This window comes from Salvelinus alpinus, chromosome 2 (genome assembly GCF_045679555.1).
Source record: "Salvelinus alpinus chromosome 2, SLU_Salpinus.1, whole genome shotgun sequence".
Taxonomy (NCBI): Eukaryota; Metazoa; Chordata; class Actinopteri; order Salmoniformes; family Salmonidae; genus Salvelinus; species Salvelinus alpinus.
In genome coordinates, this window is record NC_092087.1 from 125,556,517 (window position 1) to 125,584,499 (window position 27,983).

Consider the following 27,983-nt stretch of genomic DNA (forward strand, 5'->3'; position numbering starts at 1 on the left):
GTGGACCTGGAAAATAGTAATGAGATGATGGTTTTCTTAGCCTTTGATGATCCAGACGTATTGATTGAAACAACCCCGTTTAGAAGTGCACCCTCGGTTCTTGTGCAATCAGTATGGCCTACACTTAGCACAGTATACACTTTCCCTGAACTCAGTATCTACCGTGTGGTGGAATATTTTGGTACATGATCTAACATACATGAACAGTTTAACTACATGCCATGCAGCCGTTTAGAGGGGGAAAGAATCAGGCGAGAGATCAGATACTACACGTTTATCATTTCATTGGATCTAACACAATGTACACAATTCATACATAGAGTAAAAACCTCTAAGGTAACCAAATCATTATTCCGTAACAAGCAACAATTCTTGCTGCGTTTTCTTCAATGTTTGTAAAGCACGGCCCTGTTCTGGACCACACCTACAAGATCTCGCCATGTTTAAACCCAGTATATAGTTAGGCTACACATGCTAAAGTTACTTTGATTTTTTTTACAGTAGATTTAACAGGTAAAGTCCAAGGCAAACAGGAATATCCCTCAGAAATACAAAATACAGTAGAGAAAAAGTTAGAGATCAAGTAATATAGTGTAAGTATACACAGTTGAATGTAAATTAAACACGGAAGGTCTTGGATCCAAAAGGAAAACCAGGACCATTGACTTGAAACATATCACTACTTTACCTAGAGATAATATCTACAGTAGCACAGAAATGGAATGTTCTAGGACTCATATTACTTTGTTTTACCTTTATATAACCAGGCAAGTCAGTAAAGAACAAATTCTTATTTACAATGACGGCCTACTTGTAAAGATAAGGCCTTAGACTTATGTATGGTGTTTTTTCATTCAGTACATGACAAGGGAATATCAACATTTAATGTACACAAAGCACTCCTATAGTTTTGGGGGTTTCATGCCTCAAAATACTCTACCTTGTAACTTCTTTGGAGAAGCCTTTCAATGTTCGTGTTACTTCATTGTGTTTGGAATTACAATCAACTTATCAGCTACAGTATATCCTCCTTCCTTAATACCGTTTCCTGTGTCTTTCTAGTTGGGAATGACATCAGTCGCTTTGTTGTAGTTCTGTGTGATTACGGTTTAGAACAAGGAATTTTTACAGTGATAATGAAAATATGACCAGCTTTTGGAATATGGGCTTTTCATTTGGGGGCTGCTGAGGTGGAACTGCTCTTATGTAGTATAGGGGAATAGTGGATGTCATGATGGAATGTGGCGGAAAGTAAGAGCATCCCGTTTTATTGAATAGCCTCAGAGAGCCAAAAAAAAACGTTTTAGGGACTTGTCAATTGAGAAGAAGCTACTATGAACTATTAGTGATCATCAAGAGACTCAGTTTCAAGGTTAATGACCCAGAAGCAGGCAAAACTGGACGTCGGTTCAACCAGCCCACTGGGGATGTTTGTTTTTCGGTCAAAGTTTTGGTCAAATGTAGGCTAAGTAAATGTCTACAGGTTAGTAATTAGTTCAGAAGATAAGTCATTGACTGAGGGACTGCGAAGTAAACTACAACCGTATTACCATGCAATATCCCCATAGACCCTTTGGATAACTTTGGCAGTTTTTTATTCTTTTTTTTATTTTATTTTTTTACAAGGAAGCAAGTTACAGATACAGTACAGTTGGCTAAGTCCGCAATAATTATCTTTGGCCTGGCTCATGTCAGGTCTTGTCACACATCGACCCAAATGTCTTTGATATTGTGATTCTGAATGGCAATGTAATACAGCTGGGTTTCTATCTACTTTGTCCCCAGGCAGGGAGGTGTGAATGTTCAATGTTGCCTAATGAAATTAGATGTTTCTGTCCCCATTACCCATGGCAGCAATGACAGCACAACCGTGATGAAGGGCATTGCTATGTTGGGCTTAGTTGGACTTGCTACAGTACGTGTTCTGCTGCTCTGGATAACAGCCAGAGGAAAGCTCTTGAATGACTTCTAGGCTCCTCTGTCAAACCAGAGGGGTATGTGAGAGAGAGAGAGAGAGAGGGAATGGTAAAAGCTGTGTGCCTTACGGAAACAATGTGGCTTTGTGAGAGCAAATCAGTGCGATACAAATGTAGCTGGAACTCTCCAGCTCTCTGTCACTCACACTGTCTCTATTCCCTCTCCCTCTAGTCTATCTACTCACATCTCTGCTGACAAAAAGAGCTGCCTATCATTTGTAGGAGTCCGTTTTTGGACAACCTGTCCTGCACTCTTCTTTCAGTTCTTGAAAGAGGAAGCAGGACAACTACTGCCCACGTCCGTCTGGTTTACCCCCTCGGCCCTGTCCCCTCGCCTCGCTCTACATGACGCTAACTGTGCCAGTGTACTATTAACACCAATAATGAATGTCCAGGCGAGATGAATCCTTCCTGGAGTCAATTAGTAACCCAACACTCTCAGGGAGATTAAGTGCACTATCCATTTCTAGAAATGACAAACGACCGACCTCACTGAACTCACTGATCAGACTGTCCTGTATCCAAGGGCCGTCTTCTCTCCTATACTCCCTGTGCTCCACAGGTTAAGCCTGAGTCAGTCAATCAACCAATCACATCATAGATCATAGCCCGAGGGAACCAACCATGATCTTTTCCACCCATTTGCAATACAGTACAATCAAATCGCTGTAGGGATGTTAACAGTCTTGTCCATGTAGTATATGTGGAAGGTATGTAGAGTATGATGCACCAGTAAGTTTGTCAACATAATAATACAAATCAATGATTCCTCGGCTCATACACTGCTTCATCGATGATGTCAAACCTGATAACTGGCTCTGCCAGAGTAAAAGTCAACGGTGTTCACTTATACTGGAGGGAGTCCATGTATGACCAGGATGCTATCTCACTGTGAGGTTTCTAATGGTATTATATAGACATCTGACGTTTCTCTGAACGTTTCAGATAGCTAGCAATTACAGAGGCTGTCTAGAGCGTGTTTCTTCATCATGCAGTCATAAAGTCCTCTTCTCTTCTAGCCGTAAGAAGTTGTCACTAGCCACACATGCTACAATCATGCAAAGTCACTACATTAGTCCATGAAACAGTCAGGCGGTTAACTATAGTAATGCTCCCACGGATATCCGTGTATTTACTTCTACGTTTTATTTCACCAATGTAGTATAAAAACTTGGGAGATATTTGTGTGACAACTAGACAGTATTTGTGGTCAGTCACACATTTAGGCCATTCTAAGATCGTCCCCCTCATCTGGGAGTTTGTATCTCTGTTTCCTTCTAAAAACAATCCCCCAAAAAGCACAGGGGGAAAAAACGGGGGGGGTTTTGGCACAATGAGTGTATAGCACCACTATAAACTACACAATACTGCCAACAAGCAGTCTCTTGGTTAGAAAGAAATCCTGTATATAGAAGCATATTCATACAAACATGAGAGCAGCAGCACTGGCGTCTTAGCACTTCAGCCCCAGCTGGAGAAACAAGATTATCCTATCAGCAGTGTACAGAGTCCTGAGCCCAGCTATGCTGCCAGTCCCCCTGGACAAATAAGCCAGAGAGAGAGCTCCCAGTCAAAGAGAAGGGGGGAAGCGGAGAGGAGGGAGAGAAGGGGGATAGCGATAAAGCACATCTATTCTGAGTTCCTCTCAGAGGTACAGTTTATTCTCTCAAAAGTAATCTCTCTTTTCACTTCATGTCGCCAAATGTTGTGAAAAGCTGTGGCTTATCATCAATTGGTAATTCTCTCTCTCTCGCTCACACACACTCCCAATATTCATTATATTCTATAGCTGCTGCTGAATGGTCGATGGTGAGTCATGTTAGGACACTTAACTCATGCGTCAAGTTTTTATGTTTTTTGTTTCAAAGATGCTAAGAGATGGAAATCAGAGTTCAACTAGACTACACAAAACCAATGTTGTCCTGTTTTGAGAAGAGTGTTTACAACACTTTTATTCGGGGGCTTGTTGTTTGCCACCTGTTATTTAAAGCAAGAGCATCTGCCTAACTTCACAGAATCGTAAAATACACACATGTGCTCAAAACGATGCATACAGACATACACTCACACACGAAAACAAACAATAGTAAAATAGCAAAATTCTATGGTTTCCTTTTATCTTTTTCATATCAAGCAAGTACCGTTAGCCTCACGTGAAGTGAGGCTTTAGGGTTAAGTCCTTTCCTTCCATAGTTGTAACTAAACAGCACCAGTAGAATTTGGCTGGCCCTAAGCCCTAGCCCTGGCCCCCCAGGGGCCCCGCCGGTCCCCTCCTCACTCTCTCATGGTTGCAGTCATTAGCTGGTGGCAGTCCAGTTCCCCCCGCAGCTCCAGGGGCCCCGGCAGCTTCATGCCCGTCTTCTGGTCGACACACCAGCACTTTCCCCGCTGCCCGTCACGTGCTGGCTGGCACTGTAGACACAAGAAACAAGACAGGTGTCAGTCACAAGCCAAATGGCATTTGTTGCATGATAGGCATATGATACAGATCAATGGCATAAGGTAGGGGTCCCCAAATACATTCAGCAATGGACTGATTTTTCCTTGAGCGGATGGTCGGGGGCTGGAACATAGTTATAAATAATTTGTACACTGCAAATTGGCCGCAAGAATCTCAAACAGATATACTATTTGACAAAAACAGAATCATTTCAAACCTTGATTACATTGTGATACGATCACATATGCCTCTCTATTTATGGGAATACTTGGGAACAGATTTCCTAAATTAAAATCACTTTGAGCTGATTTCCTGGTGATTCTATAGTATTTTATGTCCAACAACGAAATATATATTTTTGGTTCAGAAAACTTTGCTCAGAAAACCACAGGAACTCTGGCATAAGCTGTTGCTGTTTCTTAATAGCACTTAGTTCCCTTAAAGCTGGATTACTTAACGGTGAAATGCCACGCCCGTTTGTGATATTACAACAAAGAAGTTACTGCAAACAACAAACACTTTTAGTCATCCTCGGACACGCACGATTGAAGAGTACTGTACTGCAATATTTTTTTTGTACCATGCTGCACGACTCTTCAGCTCGGAAACAAAAACTAAAACATTAACAACGGTGGAATGGCGGCCAGTGGCGATGTTTCCACCCTCCTGCGGATTCCATCTTTAAGGTACCTTCAAATTCAAACCTGAGGTACCTTCAAATTCAAACCACTGTTATATTTGACATTGTTCCCTTTGTTAATAACTTTCTCTCAAGCCCCTCAATCTCACCAGTGTGAATACGGATCAATTGAATAGAATCTCAAAGTTGTATGAATCATAACCACTGAGTGATACGTATCTGTACATAGCCTGGGGTGGTTTTGAAACACCCCATCAGCCTGGCTCAACTTTCCTATTGAGATTCCTCCTGTGCAATGAACAGATGCCAGATGACCTCTCATAACCTTAGTTATGCTCACAACGGGTGTCGTAAAGTTCTACCACAATGCAATTATAGATAAACAGTAAACAGATGCCTTTTACACACTATAAAGAGCAGACGAGGGTACTTTAACTGTGTTACACAATCAAGCCTAACCCCAGACTCTGATGCCCTTGGCAGGGTAAGCCTTTTATCACTGACTGACTCTGCTACGCCTGTTGCTTCGTAGCGTATTCAGCTCTACAGAGCAACAAGCCTTATCTAGCTCCATGTTCTCAGATTCTTCCCAGTCTTATCTACAAAGTTGCCCATTTCAGACATAGCGAGAAATAATAGCTTTTCGAAAAGCTAATGACATCTATCACTGCAATGAAGCGATTACTGTCAACCCTTTTAGGTTAACCACTGTGTTGTGTTGTACGTACACGGTACAGCACGATTTTTCTTTGATAAATCACTTTGCTTGTCTGTGGATGTGGAGTCTTGGCAGGAGAAAATGCTCACATAAAACAATGCTGTTACAGGGCCATTTTGTGTTCTGGCTAATAGAGCCGTGACAATGTTAGAGGGGATTGTTTGCGTGGTGTGTTCTTATGTGCCTGTCTGATACCAGACCGAGTGAATGATAGACGATCGGATCTCCTTTGCTAAAGACCTTCTCCACAGACTACCTGGATAAATGTCTGCATCCAAAATGGCACGATATTCCTTATAGTGGTCTACTTTTTTGGTAGTGGCCAATAGGGCTCTGGTTAAAAATAGTGCACTACATAGGGAATAAATAAGGTGCCATTTCAGAGTATGTCGGAGTACTTCCTGAATAGTGCATAATATAGATACCATTGGGATAATGACTGCTTGTCAGTCGACAAACCTGCTTGGCATGGAAGTCTCCGTTCTTGTCACAGTTGGGTATGGGGATGCTGTAGAGATCCTCGTGGGTGCGAGTGTTGGACACCAGTCGGTCCAGCGCTCTCTGCAGCTCAGCACGACATGGAGCCTGAGGACGACCAGTGGAATTAGTCGTAAATCTGTTCAGCTATCATTCCACTCCTTGCCACTCCTGTCATGTTAATCCTTGGCATATGACACGGAGTACAAGGAGTGGAATGTTAGCTAAACAGACTGGTACCCAGGCTAGTGCGGCCCATGTAGATGTTTGGAAATGTACGCCATGTCTGCTTTTATACGTCCATGTAGGTATCTGGAAATGGCAAAGAGTTTTTATACTACCCTTTGTTGTTGGTTTCAGTGAACACCTGGGTTACGTTTCATGAGATGGCCATTAAATGATGAGGGCTGAAAATAACAAATAGGTTACATGCCGTTTGTAACCCAACTGCTAAACTCATGGATTTTGATCTGTAAAATAGTCATTGAAAACACCTGTTAAGACCTGTGTCGGTCTAGTAACAAGTCTCAACTAGACTCTAGTTGAAAGCTATGGGGTGACATAATTTTTTATATCCAGCACCTGCTCAAATACTTTAAATGTGCGTATGTAATGTTTTCCTATATATAATCTTTATGTGTAATCTTTTCTTATACGGAGGTGAACAGTGGTTGGTGCGCTCACCAGGGCAGCCTTTGGATCCTCCCTGGCGTTATTGCTTCTCTGATTGGTGGATTTGGCGGGGTGGCGGGCCAGGGTCTTCTGGATGCAGCGCTTGTCCTGGGGACTGCAGCGGATGTTGCTGTTATTGGGGTGCTCAGGGATGATCTCATCCTGCCTGTCCAGCGCTGTGGGACACAACAGTTAACATTGAGTCACAACACTACAAGTCACCGACATTTTATTTAAACCTTTATTTATCCAGTAAGTCCCATCAATGTCAAGAGACCTTTTTTTACAAGGGAAACCTCTAGAGCTACAACCTACACAACACATGAAAGACTCGCAATCCCAACCCGTACAAGGTCGCAACTCATACGTGTCACACCACAAGAGTTGAAACAATAGACCATGCCATTTTTGACAAGCTTCTCTGTCAATTACACCGCCTCTCAGAGGCTTTTCGCAATTTGTTGATTGCATGAAAATGTATAATTTAATGTACCTAATTTACAGTATATCACTGATCTGACCCAACGCAAATGTTGTCATACCAACAGAGAGATATCTTTCCATAAATATGTGTATGTGACCAATAACATTTGATTTGATTTGATGAAAACACCATGGGGAATTGTAGGCTAAGAACCAGGCTTAGCATCAAGGACAAACAGTGGTGTTCCCACTCAGAGGGGTACAGTACAGTAAATGACCACCCCCTCTCTCCTCACTGCCTGCCTACCCATTGTGGCCTGTGCCACATTTACCTTGCAATAATTCTCCAGTTCTTTGGCCCTGCAGGCAGCCAGCTGTTTCCTCAGGAATGTGCACCCCCCCCCCCTTCCATTCTCCCCTACAGCAAAAGAAACCCTCACTCTACCAGATGGAGATTGGAAGAGGGTATTTTGCAGTGTCACAAGGTGCCGGTGGGCAAACGTATGGAGTGTGGAGAGCTTTACAGCTGTTTTGTTCTGGCTTGACTGTTCACCTGTGGCCTTTGCAGGGTTGGTTGGTAACTCAAACACATTTTTTCCCAAACCAACTGTTCTTTGTGGTTCTGCTTGTGACCTGTGGCATTTCATGGGTTGGCACTGCAACCATAGCACCCAGAGCCTGGACTTTTGTGCTTCCTTGAGCTTTGTCTGTCAGATCACTGGAAAGATCAAAGCACGAATGGCGTCTCACGTCAGTGTGGCATAATACCAGTTGCTTCTGGGAACCTACTTTCTCTCATAGTCAGATCTTCTGCATTGCTCTCTGACCTTTCCACGTTTTCCAAGGGAATTCACTCTGTAATTAGGATTAAATAGCAATTCGCTATCAACAGGTTTTGTTGTGAAGTTATTTTTGTTATTGAACAATGGATAGACTAGCCTACTCATGAGGTAAGGAGACCTTTGGCTGTTTCAGACTTGGGGTAAAGGGTTTTGCCATTAGCTATTCTAGTCATATTTCAGTAATGACACGAGAGGTTTACATTTCTATACCGTACCCCTCTACATGAGGTTGAGGTGAGGGAGTTGCTCTGAAGTTCATTGACAGGCTGTGTTCTGCCGACCGGGGGTTTGTATGTTTCTGTTGGCCTTACTCATCAGCACTTTCCGCAAGACCCAGCATGACTTCAGCTGTTTTCCCGTCTCCCTATAAATTGTTCTTCCCCTCTTTTGCCATTTCGCGGTTTGCCGAATCCATGCTCTTTTGGAGTGCCATTTCATACAATCCCAAAGTTATTTAAAAGTGGGTCAGGGGTGCCATGTCCTGTTTGCTGCCACCGCTGTTCTCCGGGGAGGAAGCTGCTGCTTCATTGTGTGGTTTCGGGAGGATTGTGTCAACATCTCAGTTTCAAACACAGGCAGGCTAAGGCACAAGGCAGGCTGCTATGATGAATAATAGAAAGGACGGGACGCACTCCAGGAAAAAATCCAAGTATAATGTTCTTTTAATACAAATGTATAATGTTAAACAAACAGGAAAAAAAGCCAGGGCCAACCATTTCAGCTAGATTCCTTTGTCAAGAGCTATGATGAAGACCGCAAGTATGGACAGTGTGCAGTATCCACTCGCATCCAACCCCAGCCACAGGTGGATAGCCAAGATAAAGATAGACTCGATTTTACGACTGTTCTGATAAAGGTTCTATCATTTCCCTCTGTTTTGACAGCGTTTATAAACCAAAGGCCATGAACATGTCAACAGGGAGGTTCATGTAAAGTTAACGTGTGTTCAAGAGCTGCTGGATCCCTCAAACCATCGTCATCTTCCATCATATGATTGAATTAGTGCAGACTAGTCTACAACCGACCGAGTTGCGAACCATTTTTCAGTCATTTTCTCTGACTTAGCCTTCCTCCAGTGAGGTGTTTGCCAGGGAATGTTGGTGGTGTGTTCCCACTCCCAGCCCACAGAGGTTCAGAAGATGGCATGGAACTCCAATGTTCCAGTTGCAGCTGTCACTGGGAGTCTGGATGGAGCATGTGTACTAGTCTCAACACTGTCCCGGGGGACATGTCTGGCTCCGTAGGTTGGACTTTGTTACGCTATATAGCATTATAGTATGTCAGCTAGCGAGATGCTTATCGTCAGCCGTCATCGCATCAGTGGAAATCCGGGTGAGGAGACAGTGGGCGTTTGGCACGCTTTAATGTAAATAGTGCACGTGTGACACAATTTGTCACCCAACGCATATCTTATGTCAAGTCATTGCTCTTTATGTCAGCTGGCATTAGCAAGAATGTGTACAATGTGTTTAACTAAAGTGTTACCCTCCACTTTTTGGGGTCGTATTTTAAGCTTATTGGTCCATAGTGCTTTGTGTGGCATATTTCTATACTGTAAAATAATACATGTGGACATTATTACAATATAAAGGGATGTGCTCAAAACTACCCTTCCCTTTTTTTTCTTCAACTTTCATTTGACTTCTCTGCTTAAACCATGTAGCAGCCATGTGGGCCAAAATGAATTATCCATGAAATAACAACTGAACCGTAATTACTGGTTGGTTTGGGTGGTTTTGGCTCGTGTACCATAAGAATATCCCACAAAACAGGTTCACGCACCAAAATACAACAACATAAAACATTACAGCAACACACTACTCGAGCCAATAGTAACATTGTCCTTAGTGACTAAGCAAATTTTGATTGCTGTATATTTGAGTCTCTGGATTCATTAGATAAGTGAGTCATTGAATTTAGAAATGAAATGTTTCGTGTGCAAACTGTGCATCAATACATAACAACAGGCTTAACTCAAAATTAATGAACGCCCGTTCACACAATGCACCATTGGCTGAATCCCCTGCCAGATGTTTGTAATATAAGTGTTTGCATGGAAGGTTTCCAAACAAAACATGATGGGAGCGGTTGCTGTTTAATACGTTCACACGTGAACTCACACAGTTTATGAGGGACTTTGATTTCACTGTGCTCCGAGGATTAGGCGTATTTGAATTTTACGACCAGCTAGCGAGCGCTCATCATCGCTCTGTGTTGTTACTCGCCGTCAGTTGCTTTGTTTGTGCATCTCTGTCTCCACAGCTCCGACACCAGGATCGGTCCTAAATCCATGGTTCCACGGAGGGATCAATTAGCTAATCACATTTACTGAGTTCTGCAGCAAAACGCCCAGCTGTACAAATGGGATAAATACCCAAAGTAAGCAAATAATAAGGACCAAAACACACCCTCAGGGACATCTGCAATTGGTTTGCCCTATTCCCCAACATATCCTCATTGGCCACAGAGAAATGATTGTATCCGTTTCATAATTCCAGTGAGCACACAGACAAGTGTTTTCCTCACATCGTAAGAAGAACAAGAGTTGTGGATGGTTGACAAGAACAGATGGTCGACTAGAAGTGCCACTGATAGGCCTGCCTAAATCCAGATACATACTGTGCATCAGACACATGTAGCTCCTGTAAGCTTACCACCAGCATGAATGGCATCCGCAACACCTTATGTCAGTAATGACATTTCCATTGACATCTGTATCTGCTTGTAAATACTACACATGTCCAAGTTTAAAAGGTTCGTGAAGCATTTGAATATGACACCAAAGGAGACGCAGTCGGAATGTTTGAATGGATTCCAAGCCCTCATAATGATTTCGACGAATTAGGATTGAGAGAGCGTTTCTAGGAATCAGTTATTAAGGAACTGCATGAGATTTGCAGGACATGATAAGATGCAGAATGTACTCCAGTACTTACAGTTGCTATGGAAAATGAGTTTACGAATACTGCAGCTTTGAACTTGAAGGAATGTAACAGAAGGCGTACAGTAGATTGAATCTGGACTGAATGTATGTCTTCCTCAGATTTAAATGGTCTGTGCGTCAGTCCACGGAAATGGTAGGCTAGCTTTGGGAAAAGTTTATTTACAAAACGTATGAAAATGTTATATTCTGAGTATTGACTGTTTCATTGGGATATGAGGCAGCATCTCAGTGTCTGGGACTGCTGCTTGATGGTAGCGTTTCATCTGTACATGTGCTGTCAATTCAGGATCAGTCATACACTTCCCTCTACGGTGTCCTTGTCTTTGGGAATCCGTTCCATTTTTTTAAAAACCCTCTTCTATTTTTATCAGACATGTTCACTGTTGCTAGGTCTGGGGCAGTGCGGGAAGCGTCTCAAGGAGATGTACCCCTCGGTTTAATAATGGATAAACCCGGCAAATGTGCCACAAAGGAACTCGTATACTTGTGGCTTGGGTTTTTCTCATACTCCCTCTCTCTTCCTCTGTCTCTGTTCTCTCTCTCTTTCCCGTTTCTTCCTGTCTCTCTGGCGCATGGGGTTTCAGAGGCGCTGCACTGAAGTGTTGATGTAAGACTTATTGAGTAGGGCTACGTTGAGGGGTACTTTGCTTTATGACAGGACTCGGGGGGGGTCAACTCGGGGGGGGTCAACCGAAGCTGAACACTGGGATAGTAGGATTCCAGAACACTGAAAACAAAACATCCAAACATTTCGACACCGTTTAGCATTTCATCAATCGCTGACACTCCCTAGCTTGTCGAGAGAGTTTACGAGAACTGAACCTTCACACTTTAGCCCACTTCTGCTTCAGCGCTGCTCGCCTCAAACGGACAACACAATGGCGTGGATGACGAAGCCATTCAGTAAACAATGTTGAGGGAAAAACATTCAGCCAGATTAAGCAATGCAGAGGACGGTACGAAGCCAAAACCAAGACAGTCAACCTTTTATCATGCACTAAACAGCTTTCTCCCTCTCTCTGATTCCGTTTAGTCACGCTATGTGCTGGCCTAACCTAGGCTGGCCTCGCACAGAGCAGAAGGCTCTCATTTCTGCTCTGGCAGCAAGCGTGCCGATGAGCTCATCCTAGCAGAGCTGGACGGTGGGCGATGCGCTCCGAGGCAGGGGGAGAGGAGCAGCAACTCACCCAGGCCCAGGGGGAAACTGATGCAGCAGTGCTGGAGACGACTGGAGACTTGAGTCTCTGGAAGTGCATCCAAAATGGCACCCTATTCTCCCTAAAGCAGAGCACTACTTTTGACCAGAGCCCTGAGAATAGGGTGCCATGTCAGACGCAGCCTGGAAGTTGAGGGCTGTTCAAGTCTGTCCAAAGTCTTGCCTTGCTGTGCTGCTTGGAACTGGGAGTTAGTTCACTGCCATTACCAATAACCTTTGGAGGTCACGGCAGCGGTGCTGGTGAAAGAAGCGATGTTGGAACAATCAGTGTGGATGAAATCTGGAACAAATGAGTGAATAGCTTCATACGCGGTGCGTTTTTTACGATCGCCACCAAACTTCTTTGGCATAATAGAAATCGCCACCGTGAAAAACTGCCTACGAGTTCCCCCTGCTTTGGAAGGGAAGAGAGGAAGAATTTTAAAAAGCAGGAACAGTTTCATCTGCTGCCATCTGAAGAATATGATGGAACAGGAATAGCAGATAAGCCATACAGTATTAGACGTTAAAGTGGAACCAGACCTCTGCTGCTGCAGTAGGAAGAAGAAGAATGTGACTACCGTGAGAGGAAAAAGACAGGGGTTGTATCAAGATGTCTGCAGAGGGAAGTGAACAAGACATCTCCAGTAAAAGAGGAGTCAGTCAGTCAGACATCTGCAGTGAAGAGGAGGAGGAGGAGGAATGGGGCCATGAAGAGAGTGAGAATGAATTACTGATTGCAGAGAGCTCTAATAGCCTGAGACTGGCCGCACTCCATTACAGAGTAATTTCATACAGGCAGACAGGCAGCTTTTATTACCTCCTCTTGTTAAACACACACACACACACACACACACACACACACACACACACACACACACACACACACACACACACACACACACACACACATATACACTGAACACACACGCAAAAACACATGCATACATATACAAACCCACACACAGAGCACGTACATTTTATCACGCTCGCCGCATCCGATGTGAGTAAGACCTTTAAACAGGTCAACATTAACAAGGCCGGATTACCAGGATGTGTACTCAGAGCATGCGCTGACCAACTGGCAAGTGTTTTCACTGACATTTTCAACTTCTCCCTGTCTGAGTCTGTAATACCAACTTGTTTCAAGCACACCAAGAACACTAAGGTAACCTGCCTAAGTGACTACCGACCCGTAGCACTCACGTCTGTAGCCATGAAGTGCTTTGAAAGGCTTTTCATGGCTCACATCAACACCATTATCCCAGAAACCATAGACCCACTTCAATTTGCATACCGCCCCAACAGATCCTCAGATTATGCAATCTCTATTGCACTCCACACTGCCCTTTCCCACCTGGACAAAAGGAACACCAATGTGAGAATGCTATTCATTGACTACAGCTCAGCGTTCAACACCATAGTGCCCTCAAAACTCATCACTAAGCTAAGGACCCTGGGACTAAACACCTCCCACTGCAACTGGATCCTGGACTTCCTGACGGGCCGCCCCCAAGTGGTAAGGGTAGGTAACAACACATCCGCCATGCTGATCCTCAACACGGGGGCCCCTCAGGGGTGCGTGCTCAGTCCCCTCCTGTACTCCCTGTTCACTCATGACTGCACGGCCAGGCACGACTCCATCACCACCATTAAGTTTGCCGATGACACAACAGTGGTAGGCCTGATCAACGACGAGAAAGCCTATAGGGAGGAGGTCTGAGACCTGGCCGTGTGGTGCCAGGACAACAACCTCTCCCTCAACGTGATCAAGACTACAGGAAAAGGAGGACTGATCACACCCCCATTCTCATTGACGGGGCTGTGGGGGAGCAGATTGAGAGCTTCAAGTTCCTTGGCGTCCACATCACCAACAAACTATCATGGTCCAAGCACACCAAGGCAGTCGTGAAGAGGGCACAACAAAACCTATTCCCCTCAGGAGACTGAAAATATTTGGCATGGGTCCTCAGATCCTCAAAAGGTTCCACAGCTGCACCATCGAGAGCATCCTGACTGGTTGCGTCACTGCCTGGTATGGCAACTGCTCGGCCTCCGACCGCAAGGCACTACGGAGGGTCGTGCGTACGGCCCAGTACATCACTGTGGCCAAGCTTCCTGCCATCCAGGACCTCTATACCAGGCGGTGTCAGAGGAAGGCCCTTAAAATTGTCAAAGACTCCAGCCACCCTAGTTATAGACTGTACTCTCTGCTACCGCATGGCAAGCTGTACCGGAGCGCCAAGTCTAGGTCCAAGAGGCTTCTAAACAGCTTATACCCCCAAGCCATAAGACTCCTGAACATCTAATCAAATGGCTACCCAGACTATTTGCTCCCCCCCCCCCCCCCCCTCTTTTACACTCCCTGTTATTATCTATGCATAAGTCACTTTAATAACTCAATTATTATTTTACTGCTGCTCTTTAATGATTTGTTCTCATTCTTATTTTATTTTATTTTTTAAACTACATTGTTGGTTAGGGCTTGTAAGTGGGCATTTCACTGTAAGGTCTGTTGTATTCAGCGCATGTGACAAATAACATTTGATTTGATTTGATACATCCATACACACACACGCCCAGCCATACTATCCCCACAGTGCTTCTCTCTCTGACCGATAGCTTTTCTGCTCTGTCTAAGGCAGAAGGTGTCCTTTTACTGTGTACGGCCGGGCGCAAAACAGCGGGGGGACTGTGTGCTCTCAGGTCAGGCCATGCGTGAAGAGCTGGTGTGTGTGCTCTGGGCCGAGGCTTAGCGGAGATTAGAGCAAACAAGCAGCACATTGCCACACCTTTCCCAGCTCAGGTAAGAACAGGGAGCAGGGAGAGAACACTCTGGCCCAGCCCCGGCACCCTGGCCCTCTTAACTGCGTATGGTCCAACCGGACCAGCTATGATCCAACATGAGAGAGGGAGAGAGAGGAAGAGAGAGTGTGAGAGCGATACCAACCAGTCCGCCAGGCTTGATTTTATAGCTACATCATATTATATACAGTACTAACCTGGAAAACGACTGAGGCTATTGAGGTGGCGGTGTTCTCATGCACACATGTCCTAATTCTGGGTAGGCGTGCCAGTGCGCCACTAAGAGTGTTGCGTACAGTAGCCTAAAATACAATATGGAGAGTTGGACCACAACTGAAGAAAAGAAGGTGGGATGATGCATCGCCCATTTTTAACAGAGGGTGACCACCAGTGATGCCACCTGCACATACAGCCACATCAGTGGACAAGCGTTAAAGATACCGGTATCCCACAACCACACCTTCCCTCTTGTCTCACCTGAGTTCTCTTCCACATCCCTCTCGTCGGTGCACACTCCCTGGCCATGCATGAGCGAGTGGAGGGGCCTCTCCACGTTCCGCGGCGGGTAGCAGCGGAGCCCCGTGCCACAGCGGGGCGAGTAGACGCCGCAGTGCACCCCCTTGGCCAGGGCGCAGGTGGGGCAGCAGCCGCAGCCCGCCTCCCTCACCGTCTCTTCGCAGCTGCCATCAGGCAGCTGGCAGCTGGCCAGCCGCTCCTCGGAGCACACGGGGCAGCGGATGGCCTCCTCCGTCAGACACAGGGTCGCCAGCGAAAGGGCGCCCACCGCCCACAGGCCCCAGCAGGGCGGCGCTATAGCCGCACCGCCACCTCGCACCATGGCAGTCCCGAAGGCGTGATCTCAAATCTTTACCCTCGATTTCTCTTGCACTTTCCCACAGTTTGTTTGTTAGTATTCCTTCTGTTTCTCTGCTCTCGCACCCACAACTGTTTGGTCTCTGCTTTAGTTTTGGAGGGTAAGGAATGGGAGGGAGGCGGTTGGAGGGTTTGGTCTTTGATGTTGCCCGCTGGTTGGTGTTTCGGGTGGCAGGGGTTTTGGCAGGAGTTGGAACACAATGTCCCCGCTGTTTTACCTCGCCTTTTTTTTAGGCTTGATTTCCTAGCCCTAGGATGTTTGGGAGGTTGGAAAAATAATGCAGGTAGATCAAAGAATGCTAAATATCTAGTCCTTGCTCTCCCATGCGACGAAAGTCTTTAAGTCTTTGAGTCGCACAAAGTGGTTATTTGTTGGGAAGTAGAACAAATGTCTATTTAGGTGAGTCTTTGTCCCTTCAAGTAGAATTCACACAGAGCCCATGAAGCCTCTTATAGTGCAAAGAGAAAAGTCTGTGGTTTGCCAATGTCCAGGTGTAGGGAAGGGGCATCAGGTTTCTCAAGTCGAGTAGCAATTTCCTCTTCCATATGGGGTGCAGTGCAATGGGTTGCTCCTGAGAATGGCTCTACACGAGTGGTTCTTCTTGGAATTTATACTGCTGGCCAATGGACACGCCTCCTTCTTCAGGGGGAGAGGAGCTGAAAGGCACAGGGAAGAAATGCCAGGCTAAGCGCTCACGCTCTCGCTCCCTCACTCTCTCTCTTTTTCTCTCGCTGTCTCTCACTCATGCTCTCACACAGACACACACACGTACTCTCTCCCTCACTTTTTCTCTCTCAATCTTGAATGCTCGCACAGAATTGCAGGGAAGAAAGACTGAGCTGAACCACCCTCCACACACACATACACACACACACGTTCACTCTCGCTGTACCCACTCTCACTTTCTCTTTCCCTGTGTTGAATATTCACAGAATGAGTATCTCACTTTTTGTCCCTTTATAACACAGAATCACACCGACAAAATATGTAACTAAAGCCTTCTCCTCTCTCACGTTCAGACTCAAGAGCTGGCAGCACCTTCACCCTAACACAATGACTGTGAACACAAAACATTGCTAACTCACATCATTACAATAGCTTTCCTTGAACCACTAACCCCTACTCTCCCCTCTCTCTCTTTCTCATCCCCCCTCTCTCATTCTCTCTCTAAATACACACTAGCCTGAACATGAACTTGTACTCTGACACACAAACACACACAGAGAGAAGAACGTATCTGGAAAGCTATTATTCTCACTCGCAGTAAAAGGCATTCATATGCACACAAAGGGGATAAAGAAAACCACTTCCATGCCATCTTAAACTCTCTTTCACAGACACACACACATACACCTCCAGCTAATGACAAAGCATTGTTGAAATAACAACGCTTGGGCAACCTCATGTCCCTTTCCTGCACATGGTCGTGGTTAGCGTGGCCAGTGTGTGTGTTGTGTGAGAAGACGAGTCCATTAGGCACCAGCATCCCTCTTTTCCTCCCTCCGCATCTGCCCTTTACTCACTCACTCTCCATTCAATTCAATTCAATTCAAGGGGCTTTGTTGGCAAGGGAAACATATGTTTACCTTGCCAAAGCAAGTGAAAAAGATAAGAAACTGTCTCTCTCTCTCTCCAACTAGCTGTGCGGGTCAGCTATAAAAGGCAAATGGACAGTGCCCTCCACGTGGTAGCCCTGCTCTCACAGGTCTTTAAAAAAGCCTCCCCTCTCCCACAGAGGGCTTTGCCAGCTAACTTTGAATTACACCGCTAGCTGGGAGTGTTCTGATTGTGGGTGTGTGTTTGTAAATTAGAGAATGTAAATTAGTAGGCCGCCAACGTGTGCGTTAGTGTCTGTGTCTTTTGTGTACGTGTGTGTATATGTGTGTGTCCAGGATCTTTCTCATTCACAACTATTTGGTTCCAAGGCTTACAGAGGGCTGGAACGACGCCAATTCTCTTTTATGTTCCTCTGCTTGTGTTTTACCATGGTAACCCAGCATGTATTGTAATGCCTTTGTGTGCTTTCCTTCCCTCTTTTTTTTCATTCTTCAGACTGGTGGCCCGCTGCCATAGGCTGGGCCCTGGGCCGTGGGCCAAACCTCACTAGGCAGTGTAGTACCACTCAGGTGGGTGGTACATGTTATTAGCGATGAGATTCCTTCCTTCCCTCTCTCAATAAATGAGCAGAAAACGACAGGGGTATACAGCAAATGTCTCAGCATTCTGCAAGAAACCAACGTCTAGTCTCGCACAGTGAATGTAAGTATTTTGCATTTCGGACTACATCAGTAGTCCTCTTTACTGATGTAGTGGGCCTCATTGATATTCAGTACAAATCCCCAAATTACCCATTATTGCTTTTTGGTAATACCTTTTGTCATTTCTATCCAAGTCTCTTGGTATAGGGGCCATTAAGTAATGAATAACAAACTATTACAATATTGGAACACGTACTGTAAATAGTACAATATAACCTTTCTTCAACCGTTTGCTTTTGGCATGTCAAATATCTTGTTCAAGACATAACTCGAATAAGGGAATAAGCCTGTACTGTAACAGCGGTAGAGAAATCCACAGGTGTCATCGGTGGAGATGTTTATTGGTCTCCCATCTCTCATGAAATAATAAGGCCAACTGTAGTGTGTGTGTGTGTGTGTGTGTGTGTGTGTGTGTGTGTGTGTGTGTGTGTGTGTGTGTGTGTGTGTGTGTGTGTGTGTGTGTGTGTGTGTGTGTGTGTGTGTGTGTGTGTGTGTGTGTGTGTGTGTGTGTGTGAGAGAGAGAGAGAGAGAGAGAGAGAGAGAGAGAGAGAGAGAGAGTGAGAATGCTCCCTGGTCCCTCCGTGGTTACAGATGAAGCCGGGTAGGTGATTTGTTGGAAATGAGTTTGCGTGTGTGATCCGTATGTGTGTGAGAGACAGGGATACAGCATTGGGTGCTGCCTGTGTCAGTTGGTGGTTAGTTAGCAATGAGGTTGGGAAAGGGGGTGAGTCAGTAATGTGCGGTCTGCCTCAGCCGTCACAGCTAATTTTCAGATACGATTGTGATTCTGTTAGTCAGTGTCCTACAATACACACACACCTGATTGCTTGTCCCAAGCTGCAGTAAAGCACTTTTTGCTGCTCTGTATTAGTCCGAAATGTCCAATGCCACAGCTCTAATGAGCACATATTCACACACACAGTATAGGCTATAGAAAGCGATGATCCCGTTATAACCAAAGGGCTTCTTGTGGTAGACAGAACAAAAGGCTGTTTGAACCGGTAGACCACAACACTTCACATGAATGCATCAATAACCATGACTCAAACAAAAGTTTCTTCTGACAGCATTACCATGCTTGGTCATGGTCTATTCATACAATCAGTGGATAGACTTACTGGCAAATTATTAAATAATTGGCAGGGATACATGCACAAAAACACTTTAAATGGAAAGAGGAGGCAGTAGCAGTCTTTGGCCACAAGGTGGGTTACTTGTATATTATATGGAGCCCATCGTTGAACATCTATTGTAATATCCTGTTTTGATCAATCGTAGTCATTCATATCATAATGATAAATCAATGCATACATGTATAATGCATATTCACCACTTCAACAGTTTCACTTCACCTCCATTCTTAAAATGTCTTCAGTCTAGTCTTCCTATACCATTACAAAGTATTTCCATCACTTCGTTTTGGCCAAAAATCAGTCCCCTGTTCCTTTAAGACGGTCTCCAAAGTTTAGCGTATGACGTCAACTTTGGCATATCCATAACGCGAGGCGATCCAGTGGCGGAGATAGGAATCTGAACGGCGGGAGAGACAGGTGAATTTAAAACTGGACGTGAGCGCTTCAGTATCAGGTGGGAGATACATAAATTACAGGTAAGACATTTTAAAAAGAGATTATGAAAACTGCTGTTGTCTTCCTTGAGTTAAATATATTTTTAATAGGAATGTGAAATGGGAATAGGAAGATAAGCCTACTGTATAAAAAACGGAATAGTTCACATTAAAATAGGTGCATTTAGCGATAATTCTAAAAGTCTTATGATAATGAGAGTTTTATATTGTTTTAAGCATTAACTATTAGCTTTAGTTTATCCTCAAAAACCTATTTAAGTGTGCTGTAAGAAATAGGGCTTAATTTTGTCAAATAAATTAACTACTTCAATGGCAAGGTGTCTTTTCTGTTGAAAATAAAATAATATTCTGGAGAATTGTATGGCCTCATTGCTGTAGAAGTGTCTCTTTCACAGTTTTCTATTTGCATCATCTTGGCAGGAAATGCATGTTCAGTGATTGTCATATTTTTTCTTCTTCATTTGAATGAACTGCTAGGGTTGAGCAATGGACCATGCACGAACATTTTACCACACATTTATTTAGTCGTTTTCATGGTTATTTTCATTAACATTTTTGAATTTATATACATATTGCATTGAGTATGCCCTACTTTAATGGCTTATTGCTTGAAAAGTCACTAATTCCATGGAAATATGCCAAATTAAATTAGTATTATTTTGCATATAATAACCGATTTAGAGCTTTCTGAGGTAAATGTTAACTTTTGCAGTAATGGGTTGATTGGCACACAGCCTCTTTTGTGTTTTATTTCCACAGAGAATCATTGAAGATGAACACAGAGGAAAAACAAGAGCTCAAGTCATCAAAAGATGAAACGATGGGTATGACAGCTTTTTTCAACGTAGAACTTTCACTATAACTTATATTCCATACCGTAGGCTAATAATCTTTATTGTTGCAAAAAGGATGTTGTGCACAATACAATGGTCATAAATTGACTTACAAAAAAAATGATGCCCCAGAAAAACTTGTACGGTTTGAGATGTAAGTTAGGCTCCGTATTAAAGACTAAGATGGTGATGGTCTCTTCACAGACGTTAGCAGCGCTGTGACAGATGAGAGGCCACAGGCAGAGGAGGAGGAGAGAGGAGAAGAGGCAGGGGAGAGGCAGGGAGAGGAAGAGGAGGCCCCAGAGAAGACCTCAGAGAGTGGAATGGAGTGCTCAGAGGGAATGACAGGTACGAAACACATGTTGATGAGAACATTGCCCCAAAACCATGCTGTATTGACTAGTTTACCCACTTGCGTTCAATACTCAACCGACCTATGGGATGATATGCACAAGCCATTGGGCTTAACAGAGGCTGTGAACAAAGGAGGTCAGACCACCAAAGTGTTAACCAGTTATTGACTCCATTTTACAACCTGAGTTGCTGGTAACACTTTATTTTAAGGGTCTGTAATAAACAATTTATAAGGCATTTATTAATCCTTACTTAAACATTTATAAACCATTTATGAATCATTAGTAATCATAAGTATACATACCGTTTTATTTGCAGTCCCTAATCTAAAGTGAGCGCAATTTATACTTTATGTGTACTTTATAAATGCTTTGAGTGACCAGTGTAATATCTCACAAAAAGACGGGCATGCCATTGGTAGACATTCCTGCAGTACATGGCAAAAGAATAGGCACACAACACAGGATGTTTAAGGAAATATATATACATGTGTGAATAACTAACTTATTAACATTTACAGATGTGGGAGTAATGATAAATAAAATGGTGAATAAACAGTTTTTAAATGCCTTATGGACCCTTAAATAAAGTGTTACCGATGTGGTGTAAGTCTACTGGAGGCCTTGCTCTTCTCTTATTTTAGTCTTTTGCCACAGCTAAACAGTCGGGGTGTAACCCTGTAGCTCTGAATTTCTACTGAAGCGCGCCCTGCGGTTCACTGCTCTCAGGCCCTGGACTCTATATGGGGCCTCTCTCTGTGCAAAGTTTCCATCGCACCTCTGAGCGCTTTGCATGACAAGGAAGCGCATCAGCCACCGCTGAGACCACAATGTGGTTTCTGGATGGAATATAACTTGAGTCTCGACAGGGGTTGGTTGACTCTCAGCAGGGACAGGCATTGCAGGCCAGAGCACAGGACTTGATGTGTACACAGTTGCAGTTGTAGGATATATAGACTCTAGGACTTAGGGGATAGCCTATACACTGCAGGGCTTGAGATTTACTTGTATGGTATGAGGTGCACACTTGCAGGGTTTGGGTCTTAAACTTGCAATGCTTGGGGTGTAGGCCTACTCTTGCCCGGCTTATTGGTGTGGGGCTGGGCGATTTGGCCCAAATATAATTTCACTATATTTTTCTCATTTTTGATGGTATGGCGGCATTTGACAGAATTTTATGTTTCTGAATAATACAAGTTCCAAATAAGTTTTAGAAGTAGTTCATGACCCTAGAATGGCAACAAATTCTGATCAGGACAATGCTGACAGTGAAGTAGTCTATTTGTTGAACTTTTAAGTTATTTAGCACTGTATAAAAATATCTTTAAATATGGTATTGTAAAAATCCATACCGGTATGTAGGTATTCACAATATATCACCCAGCCCTATATTGGTGTACATTTGCTGGGTTTGAGTTATGCACTTTTAGGACTTGGGTTGCACACTTGCGTGGTTTGGGGTATACACTTCTAACTTGAAAGGCAATGCTACACTTATGGGGAGGGCTATGCTCTCAATCTATATGATCAGAAGAAGATGAAGCATGGCTGTTGTTTTCTTTTCTTCGACGTTGACTTAGAGGTTTCTCTATGCCGCTTCGTCCTGCCCTGGTTCTGCTTTCTGAGCATTGAAAGGAAATGCCTTGCTGTTATCTACGAAAAACATCTCCTAAATCTTTCTCTGACAGTCTGCCTTGTCCTAAATTCGCCTAACCAAACTAGGAGACGGGCTAGTGTCAATATTATAAAATATTCTAACCGTAAATACAAATGTAGAAGTGGAGATGTGGCGTTTATCACAAAGCCTTGTGGAAGTTTCTGTCTGATGATTGGCCCCATGGAGCTCTGCTAACCCAGCTAGCATATTTGGTGCCTTGGAAGTTGTGGGAATGTACAGTACCAGTCAAAGGTTTGGACACACCTACTCATTCAAGGGTTTTTCTTAATTTTTACTATTTTCTACATTGTAGAATAATAGTGAAGACATCAAAACTATGAAATAACACATTTGCAATCATATAGTAACCAAAAAAGTGTTAAACAAATTCTTCAAACTAGCCACCCTTTGCCTTGATGACAGTTTTGCACACTCTTGGCATTCTCTCAACCAGCTTCATGAGGTAGTCACCTGGAATGCATTTCAATGTGCCTTGTTAAAAGTTAATTTGTGGAATTTCTTTCATTCTTAATACGTTTGAGCAAATCAGTTGTGTTGTGACAAGGTAGGGGTGGTAAAAGACCAAGTCCATATTATGGCAAGAACAGCTCAAATAAGCAAACAGTCCATTATTAATTTAAGACACGAAGGTCAGTCAATGCGGAACATTTCAAGAACTTTGAAAGTTTCTTCAAGTGCAGTCACAAAAACCATCAAGTGCTATGATGAAATTGTCTCTCATGAGGACCGCCACAGAAAAGGAAGAGTTACCTCTGCTGCAGAGGATACGTTCATTAGAGTTAACAGCAGCCCAAAAATGTTTTTCACAGAGTTCAAGTAACAGACACATCTCAACATCAACTGTTCAGAAGAGTCTGCGTGATTCCTGCCTTAATGGTCGAATTGCTGCAGAGAAACCACTACTAAAGGATACCAATAATAATAAGAGACTTGCTTGGGCCAAGAAACACGATCAATGGACATCAGACCGGTGGGAGTCTGTCCTTTGGCCAGATGAGTCCAAATTTGAGATTTTTGGTTCCAACCGCCGTGCCTTTGTGAGACGCAGAGTAGATGAATGGATGATGTGTGGTTCCTACCGTGAAGCATGGAGGAGGTGGTGTGATGGTGACACTGTCAGTGATTTATTTATAATTTAAGGCACACTTAACCAACATGGCTACCACAGCATTTTGCAGCAATACGCCATCCCATCTTGTTTGCGCTTAGTGGGACTACCATTTGTTTTTCAACAGGACAATGACCCAAAACACACCTCCAGGCTTTGTAAGGGCTATTTGACCAAGAAGGAGAATGATGGAGTGCTGCATCAGATAACCTAGCCTCCACAATCACCCGGCTTCAACCCAATTGAGATGGTTTGGGATGAGTTGGACCGCAGAGTGAAGGAAAAGCAGCCAACAAGTGCTCAGCATATGTGGGAACTCATTCAAGACTGTTGGATAAGCATTCCAGCTGAAGCTGGTTGAGAGAATGCCAAGAGTGTGCAAAGTTGTCCTGGCTAATTTGAAGAATAAAAAATAAAATATATATTTTGTTTAAAAACATGATTCTAAATGTGTTATTTCATAGTTTTGATGTCTTCACTATTATTCTACAACATAGAAAATAGTAAAACATTAAGGTATACCCTTGAATGAGTAGATGTGTCCAAACTTTTGACTGGTACTGTATATTTTCGGTTTCACATTGGTTGTGGGAACGAAGCCATATGTTTCCTGACTGGTAAAACTGAAAGTTTTTTAAACGTTATGAGAATGTTTTATTTTTAAGTTGCAAGAAGGTTATGAGAATGTTTTACTCTGGTTCCTTGAAAGTTTTCCTGGGAGGTTTTATTAAAGCCCTGAGAATGGAAATGATAGGTAATTTGGAGGTTTTTAAATACTTCCTTAAACCTTTCACTGAATGTTTCAATAACACTGCTATCTTATTGTGGGTTAACTTCTTTGAAATCCAAGCACAGATAAGACACATGAAAATCAATTTCCTTAAGCAGTACTTATGCAAACACCTTTATTTTTTATTGTGACACACCATCAGTGAGATTTGAACCAATAATCTTCTGTTCTCTAACCATGGAATTAGTCCACTGCACCACCAGGATGGAGCTAGCTTGCCATGCAAGCACTCATTAAGATCAGGGGTGGCCAATTAGTGGGCACGGCCAACACACCTGAACACCATTAACAAGATAGAGTTTAGAGAGAGTTTTGTTGATGCTGAGGACGGAATGTAAATGTAAATCTCTGAACGTTACGAAAGTGTTCTTATGTTTTTTATGGGAAGTTTTCGGAATGTATGTTTTTAAATTACATTCTTAGAACCTTCTCTGAACGTTACAACATTTTGGTTCTCGGAACAATTTGAGAACATGTCTTTTAAATAGAACCATGAGGAAACTTGTAGGAAACGTAATTGCTGAAGTACTGAAATTCCCACAGAAGAACATTGTTTCTTAATGTTCTTGGAACCATTTGAGAACATTACTTTAAATAGAACCATGAGGAAACCTGTAGGAAACGTTATATTGAAGTAATGAAATTCCGGAAGAAGAAAGTTGTTTCTTAACTGTAACGGCTTTCATATTCGTCCTCCTCCTCGGACGAGGAGAGGCGAGACGGATCGGACCAATACGCAGAGTGGTTAGTGTTCATAATGATTTAATATAACGAAAACTGAACACTGAATTACAAAACAAATAAACGAAGTGCAGAAAACCTATACAGTACCGTGTGGTAAACACGGAAACAAACACCCACAAAACACACGTGAAACCCAGTCTTCCTAAGTATGATTCTCAATCAGGGACAACGATTGACAGCTGCCTCTGATTGAGAATCATACCAGGCCGTACACAAAAATCCCAACATAGAAAATCAACCATAGACAAACCCACCCAACTCACGCCCTGACCAACTAAAATAAATACAAGACAAAGGAAAACAGGTCAGGAACGTGACATTAACATTCTCTCAGCAATTTGAGAACATTCCCAATGTCAAACCATTTGGAGAACGTTCCTAGAACATTACTAACGTTGAAATAAAATGTAACCATGTTTGAACATTTAGAAAACATTCTGTTAAGGTAATGAAACACATGTTTTTTTTTTGTCAAGTTCCTTAAATGTGCTGAGAATGTTCCAAAGCCAAGCAACTATCCCAGAAAGTTGTAGGAAGGTTGTATGCAAAATAATCATAGGACAACCACACTCTCACCAAGCTCTATGAATCATCTGGTTCTCAGAATGCTGTGTTAGCTGGGAAGCTTTTTTATGTCCATATTTGCAGAAAACTGCATGTAGAATCATTAGATAGGTATTACAACATAGACCGGCATTTTTCTCTTCGCACACTGGCAGTGGACAAAATACAAACTTTTGGGGCTTAAAGTGGCAATCAGCAGTAGAAACAATAACAAAGCCCTCTCCCCACCGCCGGTTCGGTAAAAAGCCGAGGGATGGGACTGGAGAAATGTAATCACTCTCAAATTCATAGGCAGAGCTATGGATGCAAGGATTGACCATCAATGATATCAAAATTATAGTTTTAACCATGTTTTGAGGCTATATAGGGTTTGTTTACATGTTCTTTGTTTACAAACATTGGAGTAAAACAAGCTAATATTTTGGGTTCTGATGGGCTACGACAGTTGAATTAAGCTCATGAGGCATTTATAAGTTATATTCTTCAATAATCTATTTCTACATAAAATTAATTTATAAGTCCAAAAATGGATGGAGCAACTGCTGATTGCCCCTTTAAAGTCAGTCAGTCTGTTTACGAAACCGGTCAGCTGAAATAAGACTAGTCGAAAAGCAAAAAATATAGATTTCTTTAATGTTGTTTTACCACCATAGACCAGTCATAACTAGTCTCATGCAATTAGCTCTAGGTGCTCATGAAGTCAAATAACCAAGGAGGGAAATATATTTAACCTTCTCTTTCTCTCCCCTCCTTCCTAGATGGGGTTCCCGTGAAAACTGAGAGTGAAGAGTATGACGGCAATGACGATCAGTACCCCAAGAGTGAAGAAGAAGGTGAACGAGACAATTACCTTTATGAAGAAGAGGAAGAGGAGGAGAAGGAAAGGGATGAGGATGACGAAGGAGAAGAAGAGGGGGAAGGGGAGGAAGAGGGACAAACCCTTAACGAACCACAGGACCTGTCTCTGGCAGATTATGTAAAGTATGAGAGCACAGGCCCGCAGGACGCCCACACCGACTCCTCGTTGTACACAGCAGAACCCCGCAGCCAGGCAGCAGGCAAGCTCAACTGTGACATCTGTGGCCTGTCCTGCGTCAGCATCAATGTGCTGCTCGTGCACAAGCGAAGCCACACCGGTGAGCAGAGTAACACACCCAAACCAACCCTGACCATAAATAATGGTGTTTTTGATCAACTTAGTAGATCAAGGTGTTTGATTAAAAGATTTGTGTTTCAATATGTACAGTGACTCATGCGTTACACTTTGAATGGACACATTTGACTTTACATGTACATGTACATTTCTTGCCCTAGTACTGATAAAATGCCATTTCAACATCTGCTATAACACAGTAATTACACTTCACTCAACGGTCTGCTTTATCAGACGTGTGGAACAAACCAAGTGTTATTCCTATTCAGTCACAGTACTACTGAGTAATACATACCAGTAAACGTACCACAGTAGCTCAACTATGTGCTACATAACTACTGTATCAGTAAGTCTGGGCAGTGTTGACCGAGTTTCTCCATGACATAGGATCCCTCTGTTTTGCCCTACGCCCAGGTGAACGTCCGTTCCACTGCAGCCAGTGTGGTGCCTCCTTCACCCAGAAGGGAAACCTGCTTCGCCACATCAAACTGCACTCCGGGGATAAGCCCTTCAAGTGCCCTATGTGCAGCTACGCCTGCCGCAGACGAGACGCCCTCAGCGGACACCTGCGCACTCACTCAAGTACCTATCCACCATCTGTGTGCCACCTGCGTTTACATATGTATGACCACACATGCATATCATAATAACACAAACTCAGGTATTTTCCACCTGTTCGCACTTACTTACACACGTGCACAAAATATATGCGTACACATGCAAACACACACACACGTGGGTACCTATAACCTGTCTGCACACAGTTATTTAGATATACCACTTCACGTTGGGGCTGTCAGTGACGCTCATTTAAAGGAGGTTCTTGAGGCCTCCCGAGTGGCGCATACCCGGGTTCATTTCACGGGCTGTGGCCGAGAGTCCCATAGGACGGCGCACAATTGGCCCAG

General features: G+C 43.6%; 2 protein-coding genes across 8 annotated transcripts in view; one reads left to right on the top strand and one right to left on the bottom strand.

The window, feature by feature from the left end:
- Positions 1–259: 259 nt before the first annotated feature.
- Positions 260–16,587, bottom strand: LOC139568615 (insulin-like growth factor-binding protein 4). The gene is made up of 4 exons (XM_071390560.1): positions 15,610–16,587; positions 6,936–7,099; positions 6,234–6,359; positions 260–4,388 (listed from the first exon to the last, which is right to left on the bottom strand). Exons 1-4 carry the CDS (start codon positions 15,968–15,970, stop codon positions 4,251–4,253), a joined length of 789 nt encoding a protein of 262 aa, XP_071246661.1. The 5' UTR covers positions 15,971–16,587; the 3' UTR covers positions 260–4,250.
- Positions 4,944–27,983, top strand: part of LOC139568613 (zinc finger protein Aiolos-like) — a 28,280-nt gene continuing 5,240 nt past the window's right edge. Inside the window, exons 1-6 of one of the 7 annotated variants that reach the window (XM_071390555.1) lie at positions 4,944–5,125; positions 18,059–18,265; positions 20,612–20,676; positions 20,890–21,033; positions 26,681–27,058; positions 27,490–27,657. In XM_071390555.1, coding sequence (XP_071246656.1) covers positions 20,625–20,676; positions 20,890–21,033; positions 26,681–27,058; positions 27,490–27,657 — 742 coding nt within the window. In that variant the 5' untranslated portion in view covers positions 4,944–5,125; positions 18,059–18,265; positions 20,612–20,624. Of the gene's footprint in view, positions 5,126–17,114; positions 18,266–18,300; positions 19,874–20,586; positions 20,677–20,889; positions 21,034–26,680; positions 27,059–27,489; positions 27,658–27,983 lie in introns of those variants that run through there. The other 6 variants (XM_071390556.1, XM_071390557.1, XM_071390554.1 and 3 more) reach the window with 6 other exon arrangements.